Source organism: Ovis aries, chromosome 2, assembly GCF_016772045.2.
Source record: "Ovis aries strain OAR_USU_Benz2616 breed Rambouillet chromosome 2, ARS-UI_Ramb_v3.0, whole genome shotgun sequence".
NCBI lineage: Eukaryota > Metazoa > Chordata > Mammalia > Artiodactyla > Bovidae > Ovis > Ovis aries.
This window is the reverse complement of record NC_056055.1, coordinates 235,431,013-235,457,746: the sequence shown is the minus strand read 5'-3', so window position 1 is coordinate 235,457,746 and position 26,734 is coordinate 235,431,013. Positions and strand designations below refer to the sequence as shown.

The 26,734-nt window shown below is 42.3% G+C and overlaps 1 protein-coding gene across 2 annotated transcripts in view; it reads left to right on the top strand.

The window, feature by feature from the left end:
• Positions 1 to 20,998, top strand: part of KHDRBS1 (KH RNA binding domain containing, signal transduction associated 1) — a 35,509-nt gene extending 14,511 nt beyond the window's left edge. Inside the window, exons 3-11 of one of the 2 annotated variants that reach the window (XM_060410549.1) lie at positions 351 to 467; positions 1,627 to 1,773; positions 4,436 to 4,569; positions 5,349 to 5,550; positions 6,041 to 6,108; positions 6,897 to 6,955; positions 9,444 to 9,636; positions 12,245 to 12,304; positions 20,689 to 20,998. In XM_060410549.1, coding sequence (XP_060266532.1) covers positions 351 to 467; positions 1,627 to 1,773; positions 4,436 to 4,569; positions 5,349 to 5,550; positions 6,041 to 6,108; positions 6,897 to 6,955; positions 9,444 to 9,541 — 825 coding nt within the window. In that variant the 3' untranslated portion in view covers positions 9,542 to 9,636; positions 12,245 to 12,304; positions 20,689 to 20,998. Of the gene's footprint in view, positions 1 to 350; positions 468 to 1,626; positions 1,774 to 4,435; positions 4,570 to 5,348; positions 5,551 to 6,040; positions 6,109 to 6,896; positions 6,956 to 9,443; positions 11,733 to 12,244; positions 12,305 to 20,688 lie in introns of both variants that reach the window. The other variant, XM_004005034.6, reaches the window with a different exon arrangement.
• The last annotated feature ends 5,736 nt before the right edge of the window (positions 20,999 to 26,734 follow it).

The window sequence follows — 26,734 nt, the reverse complement described above, 5'->3', positions numbered from 1 at the left end:
ATTGTGACTGTAGCCTGCCAGGCTCCTCTGTCCCTGGGGTTTTCCAGGCAAGAATACAGAAATAGGTTGCCGTTTTCTCCTCCAGGGGGTCTTTGCAACCCAGAGATTGAACCAGCATCTCCTGCATTGGCAGATGGATTCTTTACCACTGAGCCACCCAGGAAGCCTCTTTCCAGTTGTATAACCTTTGGCTAATCAATTTTATCAGTACCACTTCAGTATATCCTTCAGTAAAATGGGAGTGGTTAGTACTCTACTTCCTTTACAGGAAGTATTGAAGATAAATAATACATATAGAAATATTTTATAGGAACATACACATTTAGAAATCTGTCTTTATTTTCTATCAGTTCAATTTTGTGGGAAAGATCCTTGGACCACAGGGAAATACAATCAAAAGACTGCAAGAAGAGACTGGTGCAAAGATTTCTGTGTTGGGAAAAGGCTCAATGAGAGACAAAGCCAAGGTAAGCTCACATTAATGAGGCAAGAAGACACCCGAATGCCTTCCAGTAACCTAGAGTCCAGTATGGATACCTATGGAAGCTAGTTCTTACGTGTGTACTGAAAGTGATTCCCTTAAATTCGCATTGGATGTGAGAGATTGTAGACCAGTTAATTTACTTTGGCAACCCAAGAAGAACCTTGGTATGCCCTGGTGATTGTTTTCTTTCTGACTTGACTGTGTAGTAATGGAAATAGCAGTAGCAGCTTTGGCCTTTAGTAAGCTTATCTAGGAAAACTTGGAAGGGGAGGCTGAATGTACTGAAACTTACCCAGCTAAAGACACTAAATGTGAAGAGCATTCTGTTTCCAGTTAGTGTGGGAAAATGTGAGCAATAGTGTTGTGAGTGCAGGTGAGTTTGAAGATTAGTTGGCTGGTTTGTTTTATAGCCAGCTGGAATGTGAGGCATGCTAAAGGAAGATGTCACAGAAGGAACCATGAGAAATCCTGACAATAGAATCCAGAGCTTATTTTTCCCCAGGCCATAGCCCCGTATTCTTTATACTCTCTCTAAGTGTGGAGAAACTTCCCACCAAAATAAAATAGTCTTAGCTTTCTAGAATCAGCTTTTTAGATGGGATATAACCTGCTCCAGCCTAAAAACTTAACTCTTTCAGGCCTCCTTGTATGCAGCCTGATTGATGAGCATTTAGGGCTGAAGTATAATACTCTGTTTAATGAGGTGTACATGAGATTTTCTTCTATTGTGACTTTTTTCCTTCTCTATACAAGCAGATCAGAAGAGCTGGTGATTAACAGCTCTACCTGGGGTTTATTAATAAAAGCAAATGCTTGGCAATTAATGAATGAGTGGATGGATGCTTGGCAAACAGCCGTTATCCGAATGGAGACTGGAATTACATTTGTCTCTTCTGTGCCTTCTAATATGAGCTCCAATGAACACACCAGCAATTCAGAACAACAGCTTTTAGCAGCAGACCAATCGCAGGTTTAGCAGACTGTGTAAATTACTGTACTCCAGAGTTTACTTTTTTCTTACACTTTACTGGGTTTTTCTGAGGTGTTGGAGTCATTTCTTACTGTCCCTTTGGCCTAATGGTAAAGGTGTCATTTTCTACATAGTCCAAGTGATAATGTTGTTTCTGTGCATTTTTTCACAGGAGGAAGAGTTGCGCAAAGGTGGAGACCCCAAATATGCCCACTTGAATATGGATCTGCATGTCTTCATTGAAGTCTTTGGACCCCCATGTGAGGCTTATGCTCTTATGGCCCATGCTATGGAGGAAGTCAAGAAGTTTCTAGTACCAGTAAGGAAATCCATATCCTGTATCATTTGAGCAAGAGAAAACTAGGATCTTGTGCTTATTGCTAAGGCAGGGGTTCTTAACCAGGGTCTCTGCATAACCTGAAATTGCATATCCAATTCTGCATTTATGTTCATTTTTCTGAGGTAGTCCATTACTTGCACCTAGTTCTCAAACCACTGTGCCCCGAGGCCACTCTACCAGTCCTAGTTTTAATGTGATTTTAGTTGTATGCCAGTATCTTTTGTCAATATCTTGGATCCACAGTATGTCTTGGCATTCCAACATTTGGTTAACAAAGATTTAACAAGGTCTTCAATAAATTAAGTATTTTGGTGCTAGTATGGAACCAGGAGATTATGACAGGAAAATGGTGAAGGTGGTTGTAACCCCCCTGCAGTTAAGGGGTTATAGTATAGACTCCTGAGAGTCTAGATGATGATAACAGTATCATCTAGTCTGATGATGTGTTATCTGGCCTCCAGTGTTAATGGGTTAAATTCTGACCTGAGTGCATTCAAGACTCTGTCCTGGAGGAGTTTACTCAAGTAGAGTTGATTTGAAGGAGGCATGATGGTTGTAGGCGTTAACTGTTAATGACGTTAAACAGATTGGTATATAGCTTCTTTCAGAATGTATTTAAGGCCTTGGAAGAGTTGGAACAGACCAGGTTACCTGTCTTCCTTATTACCACCTGGTCAGAGGTTATTCATTCTTTGAATAAGTAGGAAATGATGACTTTTTGCCTTTTGACAAGACCTGGTAATTTTCAGAGTTAACATACTACTTAGTGTTCAATATTTAATAACCAAAGAAGACTCTGGGACCTTAGGAAGCATTTGGAGTACTATTCAACTAGAATTGAGTAAGCACCATAGTTTCATCACTGAGAAGAGATGATACATAGTTCTTGGTTTTCTTATACATGTAAAATGAGGGAGTTGGAACTGTCAGAGGCTGTGAGAATTGGCAGAGCAAAAATATATAGGCAGTGTGTCTCTATAATGCTGAGCTCCAAGGATTCCAGCACTGTCTCAAATGTCTAAGCTGCTCTGCTTCTAAGTATGTTGTCATTAGAATGTTCAGCTTGAAACAGCATATTTAAAATATCCTAGAAAAAACTCAGAGCTGGTAAATTTTCCCTTGAGGGGCTTCTTTACTCTTTGAGGTGTGTACTGAAGCATCCTGAGCCATCCGTTTTCTGAAGAACTGCAGAGGAATGCCCATCTTCTCTTTATCATTAATCTCAGCATATTTCTGAAAAGAGCTACATCTCCAAGACTTCCATGTAAGTGGGTCTTCAAAAAAGAAGCCTACCAAGGAGATCTGGGTTTCCTCAGTGTTGCTATGGCAGCTAGAGAAATCTGAGCAAATGGCCCATCACTGGTCACTTGATTCTCTAATGGGAGTCTCACGCAGTAGAAATGTGTAAGGTAGGAAGAGGTGAAGAGTCAGGGGGTGGAGGTGGAGGGAGCATCTCTGTGGCGACTAGAATCTTTTAGAAGCTGTATACACCTGGGATATATAAAAGTGCACTAAGTATTGAGACTGAATGACTCTCATCAGGAAATATGTGAAAAGATTTACAAATGGCATTTGACTCGGTTCTTCCTCCTTGTAAAGAAAACAGATGAGCCTGTTTTTGCATCTGTGACCAGAGCCCTCCGTTTTCCCCTTAGAGACTGGTACAGTAGGAAGAGCACTGGACTGGGAGCTTTATCTGAATCATCTTGGACAAGTTATTATATCACTTTTTTGAGCCTCAGTTTCCTTGTTCATCCCAAACATTTGTTAAGTATCTGGTAGGTGCTGAATACTATGCTTGGGTCTGAAGTTACAGAAATGGTTCTTGAAGAGGTTATAACCTAGTGAGAAAGACAGACAGACATTTTTTAAATGATGTGGTAAGTGCTTAGAGAAGATTACATTGTGCCATGGGAAAAGAGAGTGAGGAGTTGGCATCAAGAGAAAGTTTTTCAAAAGAGGTAATACTTTTGATTAAATCTTATAAGAATTAGAGTCCTTCAGGTGGACAAAAAAAGGCAACAATATATTGATTAATTGATACATTAATGATTCAAAGCCTTGATTTTGGAGATTCTGAATTAACATATAGAATCTGCCACTCACTAGCTCTATGTCTTTATATTGGTTGTTTTATGCTTTCTGAATCTGTTTTCCCAAATGGGAAGATCTGCCTACTTCAGGATTATTTTGAAGATTAAACTGAAAACCCTATGTAAGGCTTATTATATGGTACCCAGCTGTAGAGCTTAATTAATGGTAGTGGCTTTTATTATTCTAGGAAAAGGAAACTGTTTGCAAGAATGGATGTGTATGAGTATGCCGTGTTCTGAACTGCAAGTTGTTCAGCATGGCTTGAAAGGAGGTTATACATGGATAGAGGATGGAAGTGATCTGGAGAGCTAGGCAGGGACCACATCTTGGAAGAACTTCATCTGAACGATGAGGGGCCTACCATCAAGATTTTCCTCAAAGAGGTGACAGGTAGCGTGCCATTTGACTTCAGAGAATGAACAATCTGAGATTTCATCTGGGCTTTCAGAGTTATTCTTCACATCCAAGGCTCATGTGGGCTAGATGACTTCTCAGCAGAAGGTAGAGATGTTGCACAATACTCCCTCTCATTATCTTTTATCCACAGGATATGATGGATGATATCTGCCAGGAGCAATTTCTAGAGCTTTCCTACTTGAATGGAGTACCAGAGCCCTCCCGTGGACGTGGGGTGCCAGTGCGAGGCCGGGGAGCTGCACCACCTCCTCCACCTGTTCCCAGGTAAAAATAATAGAGACAGGTAGAAATGGGATGTAAATCTGACTGCTAGTACCATTTCTATCTTCCTGCTGCCCTTATCTCCAGCTTAGAAGGGGTCTCCGGATGTGTATGTTGCATCGAGAGTAGAGTTCTAGGGTGTTCCCTGGTGATCTAGTGGTTAGGATTTGGCACGTTCACTGCTGTGACCCAGGTTCAATCCCTAATCAGGGAAACTGAGATCCTGCAAGTCATGCGGCACAGCAAAAAAAAAAAAGTGGAATTTTAGATCTTGGTTACTTTGGCTGTAAGCAGGTGCAGCAGTCCTGCCAAAACTGGTGTTTGTTTTTAACTTTTGAACAGTTTTCAGCATTTTTAAATGGTATCTGACTTTAGAATTTTACCTTTGCTGACTGACCTTTATGGACTATTCAGACTCTTAAGACAGACTGTCCACTAATAATATATTAGCAGGTCCACCATGGGCCTGGGGAACCTTCCAGAATGGGTCCTTTACCTACCTACACGTCCCTCTGTGGTTTTGTTTTGTTTTGTTTTGGCTGTGCTGCACAGCTTGTGGGATCTTAACTCTAGGACCAGGAATTGAACCCTGGCCACAGGAGTGACAGCACTGAGCCTTAACCACTGGACCCCCAGGGAAGTCCCCATTCCTCTGTTTTGATAATAGTCAACTTAAGGCATCATAAAATCTCCTACCTGGCTCCAGAATTTTAAGACAAGTCTGAACATGAAAGTAGCCTATTTATTAAAAATATCCATTTAAAATACACTCTTTTTTACAGGGGCCGTGGCGTTGGGCCACCTCGGGGGGCTTTAGTGCGTGGTACACCAGTGAGAGGAGCCATCACGAGAGGTGCCACTGTGACTCGAGGGGTGCCACCCCCACCTACTGTGAGGGGTGCTCCAGCACCAAGGGCACGGACAGCAGGCATCCAGAGAATACCTTTGCCTCCGCCGCCTGCGCCAGAAACATATGAAGAATATGTAAGACGTTTGGACCATGTGCCATTTCTTAATAGCTAACAGATTGTCAAAGGAAGTTGAGTGACAGGGCCTTGGCCCTTGATGTAGGTGGCAGGAACTGCCTGTAAGGTTTAGAATCTGCCTTCTTCTGTTGCAGTGATTGTTAAACTATGAGAGAAGATTTTTCCATTTTAAGTATAATTTACTATATACATATGTAGATGAAACAGGAAATAAGCTGTGCCTTGATGTGTAGTGTTTTAATAAGGGGACTCCTCCTACTACTACTGATAATGCTGATAAAGTTCAACCTTGAACCTTATTTCCTGCCCAAGCTGAAAGGGTTTTTTTAATTTGATTGATCGTTTTCTAAACCTTTCTCTCTTGACTATTCCACAACAGATGTTAATACTTTAGAGGGAAATTCCATGTTCTGTTCATTCATAAGCCCTCCATATTGCCTTAGCTACTTTGTGTGATTTTGACTTTTTCTGTTTCATTTCGTTTGTAGGGATATGATGATACATACGCAGAACAGAGTTATGAAGGCTATGAAGGCTATTACAGCCAGAGCCAAGGGTGAGTCAGGCAGTGGAATTGCTGTTTCATGTCCTTGGGATATAGAGGGAGTTGGAAGAACTGGGAGATTTAGGCAGAACAAATCTAAGGAGCAGATGGATCACCTTTTCAGAGTGTTGCCTCTGCTTGTGACATCTGTAAGGCACACACCTGGATCTGCAGATTTGGAAAACTGTGAATCTTAAATTATAATGCTGAATCTGGGATTAGCATATGAAAAATTCCTTAGCTGTGACTACATGGGAACAAAGGGAAAATGCCTTAAAATTGTTTTGATTAGTTATTTTAAAATGTCACAACTACATTAAAGTTGCATAGAAGTTTAAAAGGGTACTAGATTCCCATTACTTAACTCAGATTTTTTCTGCTCTTTTTTTAAAAAACACGTTTTTGTGTATGTGTATATATGTGTCTAAACTGTGATGGGAAAGGCCTCTCATAATTCTGCAGTGGGGACAAGACAGTTCTTTTCATATTTGCTTATTCTCTTCCAGTGAGCCCTGTGAGTGTGTGTGTGTACACTGGTTAACACTGAGCTTTTTGGTTGAGCTTTTTCACTTTAAATTGTGTGCTATTCATTTTTCTTTGCTGTAGTTGTCATAATTTTTAAATGAGTATCCAGTATGTACATGTTTTGGAAATATTTTACGTTTGGAGATGGGGGTAGAATGAACTTTTGTTTGTTTTGCACCCTCAGTAAAATGACTAAAATATGGAAGCATTTGGGAGAAAGGTAAAACTGAAACATGGTTGCTGTATAGCTCTAATACTCTGTCTTTGGCTTTCAGGGACTCAGAATATTATGACTATGGACATGGGGAGGTTCAAGATTCTTATGAAGCATATGGTATGTCTTTATTTCTGTGGTGGGACAAAATGTGCAAGTAAGTGCCCAGGAGAATGCTGGTGATGGGATTATTGGGGGTCAGGCAGTCATACACCTAAGGAGAAACCTCATAAAAAGATCAACATGTTGATAGACGTGACACTAGAAATCCTGCTCTTATTTAGATCGTGTGGTGTGTAGTAGAAAGAAAGACTGTTGAAATGAGTTAGGTGTACTCTTGGATGGCTAAGCAGATGTCCTAAACTAGGGCTAAGGTCCAGGTTGACTGCTTGGAGCAGCAGGCTTTTTGGCTGACACTGACTTTGTTTCTGCTTTAGGCTGGGAGATGGCTAGACCTGGGTTATGTTGCTGAGCCTTTGCTGCAAGATACCTAGGCCACATTGATGGATAATAAGAATGGAATCATATCCAACTTTTCTGACCCACCTCATTTTTAAAAACAATTTTGGATCTCATTGTAAAGAATCTCAGTGTAGGGGATATGCTAGCTGAAAGAGACCCAATGACAAGAGCAGTTTGAGGGCAAGAAGGGTGCCTGTTAGATTAGAAACTGGGGACTGGAGCCGGTTCAAGACGGTTCAACTTCCTGACTGTCTTGGAGACATCTCAACTTAGTCCTTAATCCCAAGAGAGCTATAGATGCTGGAATGGCAGCAGGACCAAACTGCCTTTCCTGAGGCCTGGTTGAAAACACATTGCTCAAGCGGTATCCTCAAGAGCCAGATACGGCCCTGTGATAATTGGCCCCAGAGGGAGTGCCATGTGGCGGTAGATGCAGAGAGAGCAGCCTTTTAAATATGAGGTGTTTCCAGCATACCTGTGGGAAGTCCAGAGACCTTGGCAAGGGACTCAGCAGTTGACAACTTAAGGTAGTAGTTGACAGTCTCCCTTACACCTAACTGAAAAGAGGAAAGAGCCTCTTAGGGTTCCCACAGGTAGACTCCTCACCTCCTCAGCGTAGTATTTTGCAGCCAGTCAGCTGCTTGTCCAGGGGAACAGTTTTTACCAGCTCTAGCTAAATGGTCCTGGACAGTTGCCATCTGTAACACTGCACTGCTCTGCTCATATGCCACTGTTTAGAAGGGTGGTATGATTGCCCCAGGGTATTTCCCATCATCGGTGAGCAGTACAATGGGACCGCTGTAAGTGTTTGACTAAATTACATTTCTGTTTTGCTAGAAAAAAAGCTGCATTGCAACAGGCAGGCTGCTCCTTGTGCTCCTGGTATGATGCTGCCATGGTTAATCTGTTCTGATTTCTGCCTTTATAAACAGAGTTAGAAAAATATACTGCCTTATTGGTACAGTAAGAAGTCACTTAGAAAGTGATAGACATGTCTATTGTACTAGAGGTATAAACAGGCTTAGATAGCAACTTTACATCCATGTAGGGGTTTTAGACCTAGAATGATGGAAACAGATGTTTGTGAATGCAAAGTGAAGTCAAGTGAAGTCGCTCAGTCGTGTCTGACTTTTTGCCACCCCGTGGACTGTAGCCTACCAGGCTCCTCCGTCCATGGGATTCTCCAGGCAAGAATACTGGAGTGGGTTGCCATTTCCTTCTCCAGGGGATCTTCCCGATCCAGGGATCGAACCCGGGTCTCCCGCATTGCGGGCAGACGCTTTAACCTCTGAGCCACCAGGGAAGCCCTAGAGAAATAGCAAGCCTGGGTAAAGTCTGGGGGTGAGTGGAAAGAATAAACTTATAAACACAACTCCCGTTCATGAGAGATCAACTCTAAAAGTACATGATTGTTTTTGCTATAGGCTTTTCCCTGACACAGAGGAAAACCATTTGAGGATAGCAGTCACGTTGTCTAGCTTCTCTGGACTATTGGCACCAAAATGAGATAATGAATTCTCCTAATGAGTGCTGTTGACACATTTGATTGTACTTCCCACCACCAGAGCAGTGGGCCAGCTCTGCTGGTGGAGGGTTCTTGAAATGTGACCCTTGCTTGCTCTTCCCAGGGAGCCAGAGGATACTTCTTCACAGGCAAATCTGACTTGCTGTTGCATGGAAAGGGAGCTGCCTCTGTTGCTTTCAATCTGAAAGACTTCCAGAAGTTGTCACCTTACTTGAGGCTCTCTCCTGAACGGCTTTGAAAATAGGAAAGAGCATTGCAGCCCCAGTGAGATTGATTTCCTCACTGTCTGAAGCAAGGTGTTGGGTTTATCCAGGTTTGGGGGCTGGAATATAGATCATGCATGTTGCCTATGGACAGCTTCTTTCTTGGACATCACCGCAAGTCCTTTCTGAACTGTTTGCTTCTGGCCATCCACTCAGAACTGCCCTATACCTGGGAAGTTGCCTGAGCTGCTTGGGAGGGAGGGCGAAGCAGAGTAAGAAAGTAAGAACCACAGAGGAGGTGGCAAGGCATTGGAAGCAAAGCAACATGTTTGGTGATCTTTACCAGGTGACCTACACCTGTCCATTCCAAAATGCCATTGGCACATGGTTTATAAACTGTTCTTGCTTTTCCCCACAGGCCAGGATGACTGGAATGGGACCAGGCCGTCGCTGAAGGCCCCTCCAGCTAGGCCGGTGAAGGGAGCATACAGAGAGCACCCATATGGACGTTATTAAAAACAAACATGAGGGGAAAATATCAGTTATGAGCAAAGTTGTTACTGATTTCTTGTATCTCCCAGGATTCCTGTTGCTTTACCCACAACAGACAAGTAATTGTCTAAGTGTTTTTCTTCGTGGTCCCCTTCTTCTCCCCACCTTACTCCATTCTTAACTCTGCATTCTGGCTTCTGTATGTAGTATTTTAAAATGAGTTAAAATAGATTTAGGAATATCGAATTAATTTTTTAAGTGTGTAGATGCTTTTTTCTTTGTTGTTTAAATATAAACAGAAATGTACCTTTTATAATAAAAAAGAAGTTGAGTAAAAAAAAAAAAACACAAACCTGTTAGTTTCAAAAGTGACATTGCTTGCTTAAAGGTTCTGAAGTTAAGGCTTGTTAACTTTCTCTTAGTTTTGATTTGAGGCATCCCGTAAAGTTGTAGTTGCAGAATCCCAAACTAGGCTACATTTCAAAATTCAGGGCTGTTTAAGATTTAAAATCACAAATGTTAACGGCAGTAGGTGCCACCATGTAAAAGTGAGCTCAGATGTCTCTAAAAATGTTTCCTTTATATAAAAAAACACATGGCGGTTGAATCTTAAGGTTAAATTTTAATATGAAAGATCCTAATGAATTAAATAGTTGATGCAATTTTTAACGTTAATTGATTTAAAAACAAAACAAAATTAGGTTCGTAAAACTGAATTTTTCATTACGTGGGTTTTGAAATCTAGCCCCAGACATACAGTGTTGAGAGATACTTAGTGGGAAGTAGTTTCTAAAGAGGTTGATTTGGGGAGAGGGGCTGGCCACTTGAACTGGATTTGATGCAGAGCTTTTTAGTCATGAACAACCTTTCAGTAATAGTTCTAATAATTAACATTTCAGTATTTCAAAAGACACAGTATTTTGTCCATCTGAGATCCTACACTCCATGAAAAACTCACTTGGACACTGGGGCCAAAAGCTGGTGATATCCTTAAGTTGACGGTTGTCAATATTGAACTGTTCCCAAGGAAGTTAGTCAAGTATGTCTCAACACTAGCATGATATAAAAAGGGACACTGCAGCTGAATGAAAAAGGAATCAAAATCCACTTTGTACATAAGTTAAAGTCCTAATTGGATTTGTACCGTCCTCCCATTTTGTTCTTGGAAGATTAAATGCTACATGTGTAAGTCTGCCTAAATAGGTAGCTTAAACTTATGTCAAAATGTCTGCAGCAGTTTGTCAATAAAGTTTAGTCCTTTTTTAATCAAAGTAAATGTGATGAATTGTCATTTTTTTGGGTGGACAATAAAATAGTTTTCTCTTTCAAATAAACTTAAATTAACTCTAAAGTTAATGGGCTTGTTAAAAGTTGGAGACATTCTTAAAAGTGGTTGGGGGGGATTTTATTTTAAGTTTACCAAAAAAAAAAGTTTATGAGTTGTTAAGTTTTAGTTTAAAAATAACCAAAGCTTTTTCACCCCCTGGAAGTTGTTAAAAGAAGTTTTATCCAATCCTTATCACAAGCTCTGATTTCTGGAGAGAAGAATCAAACTAAGCTAAAACTTGGATTGGTTTCCATACATAGGCCTCAGTATTTAAAGTTGCAGTCACTCTAGTTTGCACCTTTTGTAGAGCCCCTAGGTGGCCCTAAGTGTGACACCAAATCATCTCTGTGAGCTTGGAAAGGGATAGCACTTGTCGGTAGATGATGACAATTCAGCAAACCCTGGGTGCCCTTAAGGGTTTCCCTTCCAATCCCAGAAATGCTGTTAATAAAAGAACTGGGCTGGGGCAGGATCTGGTGTGAAGCCTGGCTCTGTACCTTCTGAGACCAAGAGAGGAAATGATGGAATTGGTTGACCCTGTTTCCGCTCCTCTACATTAATTATTAGGGTTCTCATACCTTCCCTAAGGGAGCAATCTAAACTGCTCGGGGGTGAAAAATCCTCTTGTATGAAGTGCCAAGCTGCCTGCAGCAGTGCATGATGGACATTTTTTTTTTTCTTTTTAAAACACACCAACAAAAAAAATGTATTTGTAGATTGTGATAAAGTGTAAATAACTGAATTTTCAACCATGGTTTGAAGTCAGCTTTCAGGGCATTATGTCTTGTTTTGATGAAAAGAGATCACTCTATACCCCCCTTTTTAAAGGAAAATTATCGCAAGAGAATCAGGATGTGTAAAGCTAACATGCATCGCAAAAAACCAAAGGTAACCTAAATGTCTGATTTTAATAGCACATATTTCTCTTTTACATAAACTGTGACAGCAACTTGCATAAACAATTCTTTAGCTGTTAATTTTAATGTTAAAACTTTGCAAAACTTGTTTAATAAAAATAGCTGTAAAAAGAAAAACCATATGCTGCCGCATAAATTAGCCATAACTCTTAATAATCCTGCCCATCACAAGTGAACTGTAATGTAACCTGGGCACAAAGTCTGACATCTTAAATGACACATTGTAAAATTTCAATGACTGTAGTTTAGATCTGCTGCTCCCCAAAGTAAAGCTTTCTGCTCAGCTATTTTAAAATGTACAAGGATTATCCCCTATTAGGTCCCCGTATTGATATTCACAATGAAATGTTACTTAAAATTTCTTTAAAGTTGCATGTTTCTTTCCTGTAATGTGTAAACTGCATGCAGGATCTCTGTCTTTTATTTTGTATGTCTTTAAAACTTCCTCTTCAAAATACTGATCTCTTACTTCTCCATTTTCAGGTGGTTGAAAAGTTCTGAGGCATTTCCTGGAATAGAATGGGTAGTGAAGACCCTTGTCAGGTATGTTAAGGTGGCTTTCTATTAAGGATATTGGACTTTTATCCTAACTATAAAATGGTTGTGCCAGGTGGTTTATGCATATTATAGTATATTTCAGTACTTAATATATATACAGTGATAGAAAACATATTACTTCCCAAAACCACTTATTTCATTTAAGATAGCTCCACGTATTAGAAGTTTTCTTTCATTTTGAATGAGTTGCTCTAGTGACTTAAACTGATTCTACTTTAGACCATTGAAGGAATATCCTGTCATGTATTTGAAGATCATTTATGTTTCTTTCCCAGCTTTAAAAGTTACTTGTTAGACTTGCTAGATCTGATTTTCAAGAAAAGCTAGAAATTTGGATTTTATATACTGCCAGTTGTTTACTGTCTGCTTAGATTTGTGTCAGTCCTTGTAAAACATCTGTGCCACCCAAGTGCTGCCCATCACTTGCCAGTTTGCAGCTTCTGCAAATAGGTTCAGTTCAGTTCAGTTCAGTCGCTCAGTCGCGTCCGACTCTTGCGACCCCATGAATCGCAGCACGCCAGGCCTCCCTGTCCGTCACCAACTCCCGGAGTTCACTCAGACTCACGTCCATCGAGTCAGTGATGCCATCCAGCCATCTCATCCTCTGTCATCCCCTTCTCCTGCCCCCAGTCCCTCCCAGCATCAGAGTCTTTTCCAGTGAGTCATCTCTACACATGAGGTGGCCAAAGTACTGGAGCTTCAGCTTTAGCATCATTCCTTTCAAAGAAATCCCAGGGTTGATCTCCTTCAGAATGGACTGGTTGGATCTCCTTGCAGTCCAAGGGACTCTCAAGAGTCTTCTCCAACACCACAGTTCAAAAGCATCAATTCTTCGGCACTCAGCCTTCTTCAGAGTCCAACTCTCACATCCATACATGACTACTGGAAAAACCATAACCTTGACTAGACGGACCTTAGTCGGCAAAGTAATGTCTCTGCTTTTGAATATGCTATCTAGGTTGGTCATAACTTTTCTTCCAAGGAGTAAGAGTCTTTCAATTTCATGGCTGCAGTCACCATCTGCAGTGATTTTGAAGCCCAAAAATAAAGTCTGACACTATTTCCCATCTATTTCCCATGAAGTGATGGGACTGGATGCCATGATCCTCATTTTCTGAATGTTGAGCCTTAAGCCAACTTTTTCACTCTGCTCTTTCACTTTCATCAAGAGGCTTTTTAGCTCTTCTTCACTTTCTGCCTTAAGGGTGGTGTCATCTGCATATCTGAGGTTCTTAATATTTCTCCTGGCAATCTTGATTCCAGCTTGTGTTTCTTCCAGTCCAGCATTTCTCATGATGTACTCTGCATAGAAGTTAAATAAGCAGGGTGACAATATATAGCCTTGACATACTCCTTTTCCTATTTGGAACCAGTCTGTTGTTCATGTCCAGTTCTAACTGTTGCTTCCTGACCTGCATACAGATTTCTCAAGAGGCAGGTCAGGTGGTCTGGTATTCCCATCTCTCTCAGAATTTTCCACAGTTTATTGTGATCCACACAGTCAAAGACTTTGGCATAGTCAGTAAAGCAGAAATAGATGTTTTTCTGGAACTCTCTTGCTTTCTCCATGATCCAGCGGTTAGCTCCTATTAATACGAACTAAAAGACATGTTAGGATTATTGAGATATAATTCATATACCATACTATTCACTTGCTCAGTGTACAGTTCAGTGGTTTTCAGTATATACAAAGTTGTACGGTCATCACCACAATCAATTTTAGAAAGTCTTTATCACCTCAAAAAGAAATACCGTGTCCATTAAACCATTTCCCACAGTCCTCTTATCTTTTCTAGGTCTAAGCAACCATTAATTACTTTCTGTCTCAACTTGTTTATTCTAGACACTTCATAAAGTGGAATTATACAATATATAATCCTTTATGACTGGCTTCTTCCACTTGAGAATGTTTTCAAGCCATATCCATGTTGTAGCATATTGTCAATACTTCCCCTTTTTTGTCAAACACTGTTTTTTTATTTGCATGTACTACATTTTATTTACTGCTTTAGCCAATATGAATAATGCTATGAACATTCATGTACAGAGTTTGTGTGGACATATGTTTTTTGTGGGGTTTTTTGACATGTTTTTAACTTTGGGGTTATATATCTTAGGAGAGGAATCACTAGGTCATGTGGTAACTCTGTTTAATTTCAAAGAACTGCCAAACTTTTTTACACAGAAACTAAACCATTCCTACCAGCAATGAGGTTTCTAATTTCTTCACATCCTTACCAACACTTACTATTTTTCTTTTTGTTTATTATAGCTATCCTATACGATGTGAATTGGTATCTCATTGTGGTTTTGATTTGCATTACTCTAATGACCAGTGTTGAGCATCTTTTCATGTACTTATCCACCATTTGTCTTATCGTCTTTAGAGGAATGTTTATTTAAATCTCTTGTCAATTTTTAAATTGGGCTATTTGTCTTTTTATTATTGAATTATAATTTCTTCATATATTTTGATGCTGGACCCTTATCAGATATGTGATTTGCAAGTATTTTCTCCCGTTCTATGAATTGTCTTTTTATTTTCTTTGAAACATGAAACAGTTTTTCATTTGATGAAGTTCAGTTTGTCTGTTGTTTTCTTTTGCTGCTTATGCTTTTTGGTGCCATAGGTAAGAAGCCATTGTCTCTTTGAAAGACCTAAAGATTTATATCTTTTTCCTTCCAAGAGTGTTATAGTTTTAATTCTGACATTTAGATCTTTGATCTATTTTGCTTTAATTTTTGTATATGAGGGGGAATTTCACATTCTTTTGCATGTGGATATCCAGTTGTCTCAGCACCATTTATTGAAAAGACTTTTCTTTCCCCTTTAAAGACCGTGGCATTCTTACTGAAAATTAGTTGACCATAGAGGTATAAATCTATCCCCTTTGAAGTTGGTATTACTTAAACTGATTAATAAAATTTGAGGCATACAGCAGCTACTCAATAGCTGATTAGACTATTTTGGCATCATTAAGAGCTCATCACTGGTGGGTCTGGCATTTGATCCCAGGTATGGATGACTCCAAGTCATGCCTGTAACACTGCAGGCTGCTAACGTGGAAACGAGGCTGTTCTAGCTACCATGCCTGGCTGTATGTACTTCTCCAGAGGCTCAGAGGCTGAGCCCGTACATGCCCTTCCCCCACCATCAGCCTCCTTTGCTTCTCTCCCCATTTCCTTCCAGGGTACTCATCAGTGACACTGCCGCTAAAGAAACTCTCTCCCCCTTCCTTATCTAGGGATATGGCAGCATTCAAATAGCCTTAGGGTTTGTCCACTCTTACTCTCTCTCCCACCACTTGCCACCTCCTGTCTCAGACTAAAAATGTAGGTGGAGATGGGTTAGCAGCCACTAGGGCTTTCTGGCCACCAAGAGTGAAACAGACTCAGACCGTGTTTTATTTCAGGAACAGCAACCTGAGAGTTAGGGCCTGTAAGGCTTCTTGCCTGCATGTGCAGAATGCTCCTGAACCAATTGAACTAGGAGGATAAGGGTGGTGCTGGTGGGTATTTTGCTCATTTGTTTGAACCTTAAGTAATCCCTCCTGATCTCAAACCCTGAAGCTGTATGTCACCCAAAGATCATTTGAGTTAGAATACATCAAGCAGCACGCGGACTCCCTCTTGATAGGTCGTCGTGCTTTGCATGAGTCTGTACAGGCTACTGTTTGCCAGCAGAGTTACTATTAACTTTAATATACATTTTAACTTTATCTCATTTTATTACTTGTTTATTTCCATTATTGATCTTGACCCCATTTTTAAAAATCACTTATTTATTTATGGCTAAGCTGGGTCTTTTGTTGCTACACATGGGCTTTCTCTAGTTGCAGCAAACGGGGGCTGCTCTCTAGTTGCAATGCATGGGCTTCTCCTTGCAATGACTTCTCTTGTTGTGGAGCACAGGCTTTAGACACACAGGCTTTAGTGGTTGTGTGTGGGCTCAGTAGTTGTAGCTCACGGGCTCTGGAGCACAGGCTCAATAGTTGTTGGCGTACAGGCTTAGTTGCCCTGTGGCATGTGGGATCTTCCCTGACCACGGATTGAGCCCATGTCCCCTGCATTGGCAGGCGGATTCTTATCTGCTGCATCACCACGGATAGCCCCATTGACCCCCCCCTTTTTTTTTAGAGAAAGTGACATAGAAAAAATAGGCAGCTTTGCCAAGCTAAGAGAGAGAAAAAGTTAATTTGACTATCCACTGTATGTCTGTTTTTGTAAATGAGGCAGCTGTTACTAGGGGAGGTGAAGTAATTTACCGTAGTTGCGTAACAAGTCATGGAGGAGGTGCCCATTAGCATTTTGTACACCAAAACCCATTCTCTATGCCAAAAGCATGCTGCTGCTTTAAGATAAACACCATATTTCATTGACACTGAGGGCATGTGTTATGAGATGCATCATGAAATAGTGCACAGAAAGAAAAAATACTGTCAGTTAACCTGACAAAGTGGTTTGTTTTCATGAGTGTTAAAATGAGTCCTGATTTCAGAAATGATAAAATCAGAGAAAAAAGGTCATTATTGCATTTTTGTCAATTCTAACATTCTTTACTGTATGCCATTCACTGTCTTCTCCACCTGAAGTAGCTATTTTATCCCATTTTTACACAGTTTAACACACATTTTTCCATAATGGCAACTAGCTTTGGAACCTTTGGGTGGGTTATCCTCTCCCAGGCTCAGTTTTTGTTTAATTTTTATTATTTATTTATTTGGCTGTGCTGGGTCTTAGTTGCAGCATGTGGGATCTTCGATCTGTGTTGCGGTATACAGATCTTTAGTTGGCAGCATGCAAGATCTAGTTCCCTGACTAGGGATCGAACCCAGGCTATCTGCATTGGGAGCACAGAGACATAGTCAGTGGACCACCAGGGACGTCCCAAGTCTCGGGTTCATCATCTGTAAAATGGGAAGGTAATATTTATTTTACAGTTATATATTTAAAATTTAATACTTACTTTACATTGTTGTGAAGGTTGGGTGAGTTACTGTATAAAACATTCAACAGGACATGTGCTAAGCACCTATATAAACAGGCTGGGAGAGTAGGTTAGTGCTGATTTTGAAAAGCTAAATTTTAGTCAAGGAATTTGGACATTCTCCTAAAGTTTAAGGAGGTATTTTAAGGCCTTAACCAGGAAAGTGACTTGAGCACACTTGTGTTTGCCCTTGCGCTGGTGAGCTGGGGAAGTAAAGGAAGCAGATGGTAAATACCTTCCATATATGCATCACTCCTTTGTGGGAGAGCAAAGGAGGTATTCTCCCCTCCTCGTGCCTGTCTTCTGCTCCCTCTTACCTAAAAGCCTTTTTCAGAAAGAATAGCCATCTCTCCTCTCAGATGTTTGGGCTATTTGAGGGAGGGGTGTTAGGCCTTCACCATACGTTGAGGGCATCATGCTATATACTGTCATTTTCACCCACCCTGTGAATTAGAGACCAAAACTCTCTGAGTCTCCACTGATGAAAACCACACTCTTAAGGAATTACTAAGCAAGGCTTTGCTTAACCACTTTCAAGTCTTGAATGAATGAAGTCTCTGCCACCATTTCTGAGCTAACTGTCCAGGGAGTATCATATTGCAGCATCTAGGGCAATTCTTACAACCTTGTGAAGTGAGAGTTATCCTGGGAAACTGACATGCATTTGTTAGGGTGACCACGGGGTCCATGAGCTAGAGTCCAGACCCAGGTCTCTCTGCTCCTGGTCTTTCCTCTGCATCTACAGTGGCCACCAAAAGATTCGCTTACACTGGAAGTGGTTCCCAGCTTTGATACATGGGTTGGGTGGTACCCCTAGCTTGATTTCCAGATTCCTAAAGTTAAAAATTTAGATCCTTCTTTGCCCTCCCTTCTTCTCTCTGGACCCTCATGTACCTCTTGCTCTTTGAATTGTTATTGCATGTTTGAAGCTAGCAGGCGTCTGATGAATATTTAATAGCCTTGAGCAGACAGGCTGCATAGAGCTGTGTGAGGCTACCGCTGTTGGAAGGAAGCACAGTGCACTGCCTGACTAGCATTCTTTTGTTCCCTATCTTTACCCTTGTAGGCCCCTTGGGAGCAAAGACCTGTGGTGGGCACTGCACCCTAGTCCTGTTGTGGCCTGATGGCTCCCAGTGAGGCTGCATTCAAGCAGTAGACCAAACTCATTTGTTTGGTAATGAGGAGCAGATATATTCACTGACCTCTAAAATCAATTTTCTACCCCTCCGGCTGTATGTCTTCTACTCAGTAGCCTGCTATGGGTCTGGGGCTGAGGATGTGTTCTTTTCCAGTGTTCTGCCAACTGTAGCTCTCTTTTTAAAAGGAAGGAACTTTGTATCTGGAAGGGATTTGAATTTCATGACCATGCTGCTGGAGGTTAGCTCCTTGACATTCCTTGACTACAAATCCAGCAGCTTCTCTGCAATGAGTCTACTTCTCACCCCCAGCCTAAGCTGTGCTGGTTGTCTTTGGCTATATCTCAGGAAGGAATGAGCAGGTTGGAATTTTTATACAGACACACAAGCTATCACAGTGCTTTTTCCTCACCTAGACCAGGGGAGCTTTTTGCTTCAAAGAGGCTTTCTCATTTCCCAGTCAAATTGGAAGGGGTTGTGTGGACTCCTGAAGAAAGACAGCCCATTTGAGGTGTTTCCAGGCAGAGTCCAGCTAGGTTCTCAGCCCAGATTAATCACCAAAGTAGAATACATTGCTGGAAATTTGGGTACTGTTCATGCTCCTAATACTGCATTAAGATGCCTGAATTAGCTCTGGGGCCTGCATTAGACCACCGCAGGGTAGCAAGTCTCCTCAGCAGGTACGTAAAGCATTTGAGCCAGAAGATGGAGATACAGAGCTAATTCTTCTCTGCTCTCTTTGGACTCCATCAGCCTTCATGCTTCCTACTTACAGCCTCGCTTTAGGTGCAAAATGAATGCTCCCAATCTCTCAGGGTCTCTGGGGTTGGAATGTAGGAAGCAAACTCTGCATCTGCCTTTGAAAAAGAGAAATACCTGGTGTTTGGATAACGATTCTTCATAAGCTTCTCTCAGAGATCAGTATAAATGACTCCTCTCATTCTTTTATTTTTTTAATACATTCACTATTATAAACTGGGACACCTACTATGTGCTAGACACTGGAGAGTCAATGGTAAGTAACATAAAACTAGTCCCTGACCTCATGAAGCTTGTAGTATATCTGGGGACACAGACACTAAACGTATTAATCTCTTAAATAGCATAAATCACCTACATTGTGATAAGTGCTATGAAAGAAAAGAATGGGTACTGTGAGGACATAAACGGGGGCTAACCTAGCTCTGAGAGTTTCCTTGAGGAAATAATGTTTAAGCTGACATCTAGAGTGAGAGTTAACTAGACAGAGAGTTTGGGAGATGGTCTAGGGAAAGGACATGAAACACGTTCTAGGCAGAGAGTAGGGCTAAGGCAGCTTCAGGGTGAGGTAGGAATCTGGGCCTTATGCTGTGCTCATCACTGGAAACTGTTGAATTCAGTAGTCAGAGGTAAGAAGTGGCACAGTTAGATTTCTACTTTTTAAACTTCATTTGCTCCTGAGTGGAGAATGGGTTATGGAGATCTACAAGGAAAGAACTGAGGAAGACCTACACTAGGGTGACATCAGCAAAAGTGTCAAAAAATAAATGGATTCAGGAACTTTTAAGAGAGAGAATGAACATAATTTGATGATTGATTAGGTGTGGGAGAAGAGGGCCCCAAGTTACTGGCTTGAACAACTGGGGGATGGTAGTGCCGTTTCTTTTTTTTAAGATGAGCACAGTTACATTCTTTGGCATGAGATTAGGGCCCTGGCCTGTGCCCCAGGCTTAGGATGTCTCTCCTATCCAATTCTCAGTGGATAATGCTGAGAATCGGGGGCTGGGAAGAACCAGAAAAAGTGGACCTTTAAGCCTAGAATTGGGGTACCAATAATAGCTATGAGAAGATGCCTGTTTGCTTCCAAAGGATTTAAAACTTTTTGTTAATCTTTATCTTTTTCACATCTCTGAGAGAGTAGAAATTATTTTCTTCTTTATATGGCTAGAGGTTCCAATGCTTGTGTAGTTAATGGCCCCGAAGGTCTAGTTGCGTCTGTCCCAGATCACTCAGCTCAGGCATGGCCAAGGATGGGAAGTGTGAGGCTCCATTTTCATTGCCTGACTGACAACAAAAAGAGAGCTCGTAGACTGTGGACTTCTTTTTCTACCTATCTGTGTACCTAAAACCTTGTCTAGGATGCATCGAACTGGGGTTGTGCTGTAGGGTGAGATTGAAAGGGAGGCAGAGTGGTCAAATGGGAGCCTGGGAATCTCCCCAGTATGGCAGCTTCATGCTTCATAATTTTTTTGCCTGTGTCTTTGCAGCAATCAGAGGACTCCGGAAACCAGGAGAGCTGTCTACTGTGTCAAGGCTGGCCTGAGGGCATTTGCTGAGCACAGAGAAACCCAGGAGAGGAGATGAACAGTCTTTTCCCACCTACCTCTTGATCTGTCTGATTTACCCACAGAAAGCCAGCTAGAGTCCCCTAAGAGTCTCTAGGCCCAGAATGGAGTCCTTAGGGCAACAGGGGATTGTGATGCTAACAATTAAACCTGCTCAGGACCTGAAAGATTGAAGGGGACTGACAGTATCCTCAACATGGCCTCCTAGATGTGAATAAACTGCCAACTCCAATTGTGTCATTCCCAGTTTGCCTGCTTCCCTTTAGTCTCCAGCAGAACTGGCTGGAGCCCACTACCACCGCCTCCTGTTTCCCATCCTGCCACATGTGTTTTGTGGGTGCCAGCCTTGGACACTTGCAGAGGTCTCCCAGAGAGTAGCTGGTCACCGCCTCTGTAACAGGCTGAGAAAAGCCATGTAAGAAGGTTCATGTACTTTAAAAGGCAGGTTCTTTAGCCTCAGAGCCTGTTGTTTTTGTTGGTTAGTTAAGTCCAAAAATCTCTTTAAGGATAGGGTAGGGCTTTTCCCACTTAACATCTGGACTATATCCCTTCCCCAGCAAACACTTGGCACTGAGGAGTTCAATAAAGGTTCAGTCAAGTGATGATGAATCCCACTCTGGTAGCTTTCATCAGCTTTGAGAGAGAGCCAAAGGAGGTGTCCTGTCTTAACTCCCACTCTCCTTCCAGCTATATTGGGCCAGCTATTTATCCTAATGTTTTATCTTAAAGGATGGGAAAGGCAGCCTTTGCTACACTTCTGGTTTCCTGTGCCAGTGCCATAGGCCCATAGACTGATTTTACAGAAGGCATCTTGAGAGGTTAAAGTGGAAACATCCCACGGTCCACCAACAGAAGAAGGTGGTGGTGCTCAATCGTGTCTGACTCTTTGCACCCCTATGGACTGTAGCCCACCAGGCTCCTCTGTCCATGGGATTCTCCAGGCAAGAATACTGGAGTAGGTTGCTATTTCCTACTCCAGGGTATCTTCCCAACCCAGGGATCAAACCCCCGTCTCTTGACTTCTGCATTGACAGGTGGGTTCTTTACCACTAGTGCCTCCTGGGAACCCCATTTAAACAATACTATTTCACTTAATCCTCCAATCCACTATACTCATGAGGAAAGAGGCTCAAAGAGGATAAATAACTTGCCTAAGGTTAAAAAGAAAACATGCTATCAGTCCCTGCTTTTGACCTTTTGTAACTCTTAGAGCTTTGAAACAGTAAAACATTGTGTTTGAGAGGTTTATTTAGGGTGACAAACCATCCTTGTTAACCCAAGACAAGATTCCTGGGATGTTGAACTTTCAGTCCTAAAACCAGGAAAGTCCCAGGCAAACAGATGAGTTTGTCAGTCTATGTTTGCACCAAGACCTTCAATCCAGGGTTGGCTGCTCAGGCTTCCTTTTCCCTGATTTCCTGGTCTCCTAGGCCTCATCGGTGGCCAGTTTCTTCGTCTAGCATTTGAGGACCTGCTTCAGTCCAGCAGGCAGAGGAGGAATTTGGGGTGGAAGGGTTCAGGAATCAGATGGTATCTTCATCAAGGAAAATGGAGGTGCAGAGCCTGGGTCACTACTTGAGAAACCAGTGCTAGATTCTAGGCGGTCCTGCCTACCTTCCATCCCCAGATACAGGATATGTAGTTAGAAACCATGGATTTACAGGGCCAAAACCAGACAGATCTAGATTAAAACCCTAGCTCCTCACTTAACTCTCCTTTTCTGGGTCTGTTCGCTCCATAAAAGTAGGATAATAATCCCAATCCATTGGATGGGACCTGAAAAGCAACTGAAATGTGTGTGAAATACATCCCACAGGGTCTATCATAATCCTGTTCCACACTCAAGTGTCCTTCCTCCCTTTGCTGGCTCGTGTTTCTCACCCATTCCTGTCACCTGTCATGGCTGTCACATACTCCCTTTTCCCACTACCACTTGCAGCCCTAGGGATTTTCCTCAGGGAGCCCTGACCTAGTGGGCTTGGCCCACCCACCCAGCTGCCTTGCATGTCAGTCACCGCCCCTTTGAGCAGAGAAGGAATGACATCAGCTTTTCCCCCTCTCTCCCCATTGAAGCCTCTGGACTGTTTTGAGCCATAAATATTTCAGCTGGGCCTTTCTCTGGCTGTTGCCAGGGTGATGGACTCTCAGGGGACTGGGGTGGGAGTGTGGAGGCGGGGCTCCACAGCCTGGCCTAGCCGGAGAGCGGGCCTTGGAGGGCCGGGTACAGGCCTTGGAGGGCCGGGTACAGGCCTGGCCAAGAGCCAGCGCTCGCTGCAGTAGTTCTGAAGGCTGTTACTCTGCCTGCCTTCCCTCTCCCAGGCCCCTGAGAGCGGCTCCTGCTGTTTTCCAGGCCCAGTTCTGCCCTTGAACACTGCTTGATCTTGGGTGGATCACTATATATCTCTCGGCCTTCGTTTCAACAACTGTAACAGAAAAGTCCATTTCACCAGTAAGTGGAGAAGATAGGTTTTGTAAAAATCCTACAAACACGTTTGGTTAGTAAGTTGCGATTGGAGAAGCCTAGGGCCCACAGCCCTATCCCATAGACCTACAGGCTGGGGTCCCAGGGCAATGAGGATGCCACTCTCAAGGCTGAGTGTCAGACACGGCACAGCCTCCCACTCTCCCCCGTGCCCCCTGTTCCTCATGCTTTACCCCCAGCTCCTTTTCTAAGGTGCCCAGGCCTAGCTAGACAACCTGGACTGGCACGAGGGATTCTAAGAAATTCGGTCCTTATGAATAGAGTTAATGAAAGAAAGCCTGTTTTGATTGAAATACAGAAACTGGATCTGGCCCTCACTCTCCTAATGCCCGCCCGCCCCACCTCGCACCCCATCCTAGAGATCTAAATCAAAAGAGTTGCAAAGCTGTAGCTCTCAGCAGCATGCCCCATCCCCTTTGGGATGGCTCTAAGAAACAAAAGAGCCAGAGAGAGGGGTGCCTGGCTCCATGCCCTATCCCTACCATAGAGAAGCTCTGGATTGGGTCCAGAATTCCACATCCCCTGCCCAGCCCTGCCCACCAGTTTTTGTGTGGAGTTGGAAGCTCTGATTCCTTTGTATCGAGCTCCCTCTGGTGATTGAGATGTGCATTGCGTGAAAATAAGATAGACTAAATCGCAGGCCACCCTGAAAGGTGGGATGGTTTGCTCGTACCTAAATTTCTCCTTCTTGACCCTAGCTCCTAGTGACAGCCATTCCATTTCCTAGGTAGGTTGTCCTAGTTCTCTGTCATTAATCCTCACAATGACGTGGGGATTACTCTAATTTTACAGATGAAACAGGTGAAATCAAATCTAAACACCACTGTATGTAGCATGTGGCATTCAAGACCCTCAAGTGATATGAACTTAACCTATAGCTTACCTCTGGACCTTTGCTCATGCTGTTTTCTCTGTTGCCATCCCCTCATTCTTCCAGTATGTTACATACCAAATCCATCTGTATTGGGAAAACTAACAAAATACAACATTTTCTCAAGCTCACACATACTATGTCTCTAATAAGATAAGCCATGGATGAGAACAAATGTCTGAGAATAAGTGGGTAAGTGTCTCTGAGATGTGGAGGGTTGGATGGGGAGATTAACATACATGTGGAAGTCAGAATAACCCAGGAAATTAAAAGAACACGAAGACATGTGAATTCTCTTGTAGTAAAAAAAAAAATTAGGTGTAAGTATTCTTGCTGTCAAAAAGGACAAATCTGGGAAACAGGCAGAAATTTAGGAAACATTTCTTCAAAAGTCATCAATCTTAAATTCACGTTAGTTTTCTTGTTACTTCATAATATATCCATGTGTTAATAATAGGTAATACTTAAATAGCATTTACTATACACCAGGTATGTTTTAAGTACTTTACACTGTCTAACTTGATCTTCGCCATAATCTCCTAAAATAGGTACTAATATGTTTTCAATTGAAATGTAGTTGCTTTATGATAGTATATTCATTTCAAGTGTACAGCATAGTGATTCAAAATTTTTCTGTTATACTCCACTTAAAGTTATTATAAGCAGAGACTTCCCTGGTGGTCCAGTGGTTGAGAATCCGCCTTCCAAAGCAAGGGGTGTGGATTCTATCCCTGGTCAGGGAACTAAGATCCCATTGAGCCTGTGCTGCAACTGCTGAGCCCATACGCTCCAGAGCTCATGCTCCACAAGAGAAACCCATACTCTGCAACCAAGACCCAGCGTGCCCCAAAAGTTATAAATACTGGCTATATTCTCTGTTCTATACAGTACATCCTTGTAGCTTATTTATTTTATACATAGCAGTTTGTACCTCTTCATCCCCTGCCTTATCTTGCCCCTCCCTCTTCCCTCTCCCCACTGGTAACCACTAGTTTGTTCTCTACATCTGTGAGTTATACTATCCTCACTTTATACTGAGGAAACTGAGGCACAGAGAGGTTAAGTAATTTCTTAGGTCACGCAGCTCCTAAGTGGTAGAGCCAGGATTTGATTCCATGTAAGTCTGGCTCAGAGAAGGTGCTCTGGGTAACTATACTTTAATATTGAAAATACTGCCTTACATTGGTATGAATAAAACACTCCAGGAAGCAGTATTGTATTTTATGCTGTGGTTTCAGGACCCCTAGAGGTCTGCATAATCCAGGCCGAAAACTACGGATCTTGAGGACAGACATGCCAACCTTGGTCCCGGAATAACAGAACCAAGGAAGAGATCCAAACTCCTGACGTCCAATGACACATGGCTGGCGCAGAGCCAGTGACATTTCCTCAAAAATTAAAGACTCCTGGGAGAGCCAATAGAGATCAAGTTAATCAGGAAATGAAGACAGACAGGAGGGAAGTGAGGGCCTCAGGATCACAAAACAGCTGAGATGTGTGGGCACAGATCTAGAGGACAAAAACCTAATGAACATCCTGCCATCGTACGGTTATTTTCTCCACAGAGCCTGTAGGAGGCAGATGTAAAAGGATTAAGGCCCTAGATGTTTCTAGTAGATGCTGAGATGGAAGTATATATTGTTCTAGATTCTTTCAGTAGCAATTGTCAGACACCAAACTGGCTTTTTGTAACAGAAAAGTCCACAAAGACCAGATATACCTGGATCAAATGATATTGCTAAGAAAATGACTCCTGACTAACTTTTCTGTGTTTCTTTCATTGTCAGCTAAGTTCTCCCTGAAAGGTGGCAAGATAACCACCAAGAACTTCAAGTTTATATATTTCCTTAGCCATCCCACAGGGGGGAAATTTTATTTCCCAGTAGTTGTGGCAAAGGTCCTAGGATTGCATCTCATTTGGCCAAACTTGGGTCACTAACACACCTCCACCCTCACCCCAGCCAGTCCCTGTAGCCTGACGTGGCAGGGATGGAATGCTTTGATTTGTCAGGCCAGGGGCATCTGCACACACTGGAACTGCAGGCTAAGGCAGCCACCCTAAACTTCATAGACAGAGTGGGAGGAAGGGTAGATTCCCAAGGGGAAATCAGTGTTCATTTCAGAAGAAAGAGGAATGAATGCTGGGCAGGTAAAATCAGTAGTCAAACTTTACAAGGTGAGCAGGAGCCACAGATAATGGGTCACATGCATAGTGGTCCATTTGAGTGCCCTTCGCCCCTTACCCTGGGTTAATTGAATACCCTCAAATCAATTAAGCAGGATTTCCCTTGTGGCACAGTAGGTAAGAATTCTGCTCCAGGAAGATTCCCCATGCCAAGGAGCAGCTAAGCCTGTGCACCACAACTTCTGAGCCCATGCTCTAGAGCCCATAAGCCGCAACTACTAAGCCCACATGCCCTAGAGCCCGTGCTCTACAACAACGGAAGCCACTTCAATGAGAAGCACGTGCACCCCAAAGAAGAGTAACCCCTGCTCGTGGCAACTAGAGAAAGCCCATGAGCAGCAATGAAGACCCAGTGCAAACAAAACTAAATAAATGAAATTTTAAAATGTTTTTTAAAAAATCAATACAGCAAACACTTCCTGAGTATTTG